The sequence below is a fragment of the Salvelinus alpinus genome, chromosome 26 (assembly GCF_045679555.1).
Source record: "Salvelinus alpinus chromosome 26, SLU_Salpinus.1, whole genome shotgun sequence".
Classification (NCBI taxonomy): Eukaryota; Metazoa; Chordata; class Actinopteri; order Salmoniformes; family Salmonidae; genus Salvelinus; species Salvelinus alpinus.
This window is the reverse complement of record NC_092111.1, coordinates 28,898,154-28,902,024: the sequence shown is the minus strand read 5'-3', so window position 1 is coordinate 28,902,024 and position 3,871 is coordinate 28,898,154. Positions and strand designations below refer to the sequence as shown.

At 51.3% G+C, this 3,871-nt stretch overlaps 1 protein-coding gene and 1 long non-coding RNA gene across 2 annotated transcripts; both read left to right on the top strand.

Annotated features, from left to right (window-relative positions):
- The first annotated feature begins 344 nt into the window (after window positions 1–344).
- LOC139555093 (uncharacterized) lies at window positions 345–1,553 on the top strand. The gene is made up of 3 exons (XR_011670941.1): window positions 345–537; window positions 757–809; window positions 1,428–1,553. It is a non-coding gene; the product is annotated as an uncharacterized lncRNA (long non-coding RNA).
- Window positions 1,554–1,631: 78 nt separating this feature from the next.
- LOC139554340 (uncharacterized) lies at window positions 1,632–3,643 on the top strand. Its single transcript, XM_071367095.1, has 2 exons — window positions 1,632–2,033; window positions 3,632–3,643. Exons 1-2 carry the CDS (start codon window positions 1,632–1,634, stop codon window positions 3,641–3,643), a joined length of 414 nt encoding a protein of 137 aa, XP_071223196.1.
- Window positions 3,644–3,871: the final 228 nt, after the last annotated feature.

Below are 3,871 nucleotides of genomic sequence, written 5' to 3'. Positions count from 1 at the left end.
TCCTAATTGTGCGTGAAGCTGTCCAGAAGTCGTACAGAATTATAATATCCCTGACAGAAAGAGAAACGTGATGCTGCACCCCCTCTAATTTGATCTGACGAAAGGAGGGAGGAGGGGTGAGGAGGGGGAGAGGGGACTGATGTGTTTGTATTGGAGATGGAAACTACTCATGGTACACACACATGTACACACACACACGCACGCACGCACGCACACACGCACACACACACACACACACCTCTCTCTCTTTCTCTCTTTCTTTCTCTCTTTCTCCCTCTCCCCAATCACTTTCGTTCATTCTCACATTTCCCCTTTTTCTCGTCTGTCGTTGGCTGGACATGCAGATGGGAGCGATTATCTCATAATAATAAACCGTGGGAGGAACAAGACGAGCGGGAGGAGAGGGAGAAAGAAATAGGGTCTCTGCGGAGTAGCTCGTGGGCCAACACACGTGTCACTCCGGCCCGGCACGGATCAACGCCAACGTTCATTCCCATCATCCTGATGTCTTGGACCTCCATCGGAACGCCGGGAATGGTGTGTAGAACGCAGAGTCTTTTCCCAGGATATAGAGTTCTATTCCCCCAGTTTGATCTAGCGTCTTTGATCAAATATTTATCGATTTTGATTTGCCAATTCGATTTTGGGGTTTGCAGTTTTGCAGGTGCTGTTCAAAGAAGTGTCAACTGAATCTTACAATATACTGCCTTCTGTTTCTTCTTCCTCCTTTCACCTCTCTGTTTGTCTCTCTTTCAGCACGGAATCATGTCACACATTTAAACAAGGTCTGATTTAATTCAGGCACTCTGGTAAGAGCAAAATAAGTGTCCTTCTCTCCTTCCTCCTCTTTCTCCTTCCTCCTCTCTCTCCTTCCTCCTCTCTCCTTCCTCCTCTCTCCTTCCTCCTCTCTCTCCTTCCTCGTCTCTCCTTCCTCCTCTCTCCTTCCTCCTCTTTCCTTCCTCCTCTCTCTCCTTCCTCCTCTCTCCTTCCTCCTCCTTCTCCTTCCTCCTCTCTCCTTCCTCCTCTCTCCTTCCTCCTCTCTCCTTCCTCCTCTTTCCTTCCTCCTCTCTCCTTCCTCCTCCTTCTCCTTCCTCCTCTCTCTCTTTCCTCCTCTCTCCTTCCTCCTCTCTCCTTCCTCCTCTCGCCTTCCTCCTCTTTCTCCTTCCTCCTCTCTCTCCTTCCTCCTCTCTCCTTCCTCCTCTCTCCTTCCTCCTCTCTCTCTCCTTCCTCCTCTTTCTCCTTCCTCCTCTCTCCTTCCTCCTCTTTCTCCTTCCTCCTCTCTCCTTCCTCCTCTTTCTCCTTCCTCCTCTCTCTCCTTCCTCCTCTCTCCTTCCTCCTCTCTCAGCCAGATGCTGTGTGTTTCTGTCAGTGTGATTATGGTTTGGCAGTAACTATGTCTCTTACGCTGCCTCCTCTCACTCACACAGTGTGTTTAACATCTGCCCGTGGGCCTGAACCTCTCAGCACCCACTGCAGTCTGTCTGTCAGCCATTATGACTCGACACTACCACAGTCACACAGAAAGCACTCCACCAACCACTCACCCCCTGCAACTGCTCAGCTATGACAGAGACAGGGCAGTAAACAGAGGTACAGTTAAACCATGACCACGACACAGCACTTTGACAGACATGTTGCCCCTGAGAGAGAGAAAGAAGGGTTGGGGAACAGTGGTGGAGGAGGAGGGGTCGGGAACAGTGGAGGAGGAGGAGGAGGAGCAGTCAGGAACAGTGGAGGAGGAGGGGTCGGGAACAGTGGAGGAGGAGGAGCAGTCAGGAACAGTGGAGGAGGAGGAGGGGTCGGGAACAGTAGAGGTGGAGGAGGGGTCGGGAACAGTGGAGGAGGAGGAGGGGTCGGGAACAGTGGAGGAGGAGGGGGTCAGGAACAGTGGAGGAGGAGGGGTCGGGAACAGTGGAGGAGGAGGAGCGGTCAGGAACAGTGGAGTAGGAGGGGTCGGGAACAGTGGTGGAGGAGGAGGGGTCAGGAACAGTAGAGGAGGAGGAGGGGTCGGGAACAGTGGAGGAGGAGGAGCGGTCAGGAACAGTGGAGGAGGAGGGGTCAGGAACAGTAGAGGTGGAGGAGGGGTCAGGAACAGTAGAGGAGGAGGAGGGGTCGGGAACAGTGGTGGAGGAGGGGGTCAGGAACAGTAGAGGAGGAGGGGTCAGGAACAGTAGAGGAGGAGGAGTGGTCAGGAACAGTAGAGGAGGAGGGGTCGGGAACAGTGGTGGAGGAGGGGTCAGGAACAGTAGAGGAGGAGGGGTCAGGAACAGTAGAGGAGGAGGAGTGGTCAGGAACAGTAGAGGAGGAGGAGTGGTCAGGAACAGTAGAGGAGGAGGAGGAGGGGTCGGGAACAGTAGAGGAGGAGGAGGGGTCAGGAACAGTAGAGGAGGAGGAGTGGTCAGGAACAGTGGAGGAGGAGGAGGAGGAGGGGTCAGGAACAGTGGAGGAGGATGGGTGGGGGACATAGGAGGAGGAGGGGGACAGAGGAGGAGGACAAAGGGGGTGGAGGAGGGGGACGGAGGAGGAGGAGGGGAGGGGAGGGGGACAGAGGCGGAGGGGAGGAGGAGGGGAGGAGGAGGGGAGAGGGACAGAAGAGGTGGTGGAGGAGGAGGGGAAGGGAGTGGAACAGAAGAGGAGGGGAGGAGGAGGGGAGAGGGACAGAAGAGGTGGAGGGGGAGGAGGAGGAGGGGAATGGACAGAGGAGGAGGAGGGGGTTAGAGAGGGAGGATGGGTCTGGGACAGAGGAGGAGGAGGTGTGGGGGACAGTTGAGGAGGAGGAAAGGTTGAGGAACAGTGGAGAAGGTGGAAAAGGAGGAGGAGGAGAGGGGGAGAGTGGAGAACGAGGAGGAGGAGAGGGGGACAATGGAGGAAGAGGAGGGTGGGGGAGTGCGGGACAAGGTGTAGGGGGCATCAGGTGTGTGGAAGAAGGACGGGCCGAAATCCAGAGATGAGGTTCCTCCACCTCCCACTACCTTATCCCTGACCCCTCATCCCCCCAGCAGGAGAGGAGGGACAGGGGTGTGTGCTGGGTTTTCTGCTGGTGATAGCATTTATTTGTATCCTTATCATTGCCTTTGAAAACGCTGAACACTAAATTCTCTTGATCAATTGTGTTGTGCTCCATCTCCATCAGTCTCTCCATATTGTAGAATTATCTGATCTGGAATCAGCGTTGGAATAGCAGACAGATCACTCAAGAGTGAGTTTGAAATTGGACGTCTATCCATGTCCTGAGGACGTCGGGAAATACAGTGCCTTCAGAAAGTATTCACACTCCTTGACTTTTTCCACATTTTGTTGTGTTACAGACGGAAGTTTTAAATGTTGTGTCACTGGCCTACACTCAATACCCCATGTAAAAATGGAATACATTTAAAAAAAAAAAAAAGTTTAAATATTATTATCAATGAAAAACGGAAATGTCTTCAGTCAATAAGGATCAAATCCCTTTGTTATGACAAACCTCAGTAAGTTAAGCAGTAAAAATGTTCTTAACAAGTTACATACTAAGTTGCATGGACTCATTCACTGTGTAATAATAATAGTGTATCTGTACCTGACACATACAATTACAGTGCCTTCAGAATGTATTCACACCCCTTGACCTTTTCCACATTGTGTTGTGTTACAGCCTGAATTCTAATGGGATTAAATACAATAACAATTATACAACAATTGCCCCCATCTACAGACAGTAGCCCATAATGACAAAGTCAAAACAGGTTTTTAGAAATTTTTGCACATTTATTGAAAATGAAATACAGAAATATCTAATTCACATAAGTATTTCACACCCCTAAATCAATACTTTGTAGAAGGACCTTGGAGATTACAGCTGTGAGTCTTTTTGGGTAAGTCTCTAAGAGCTTTG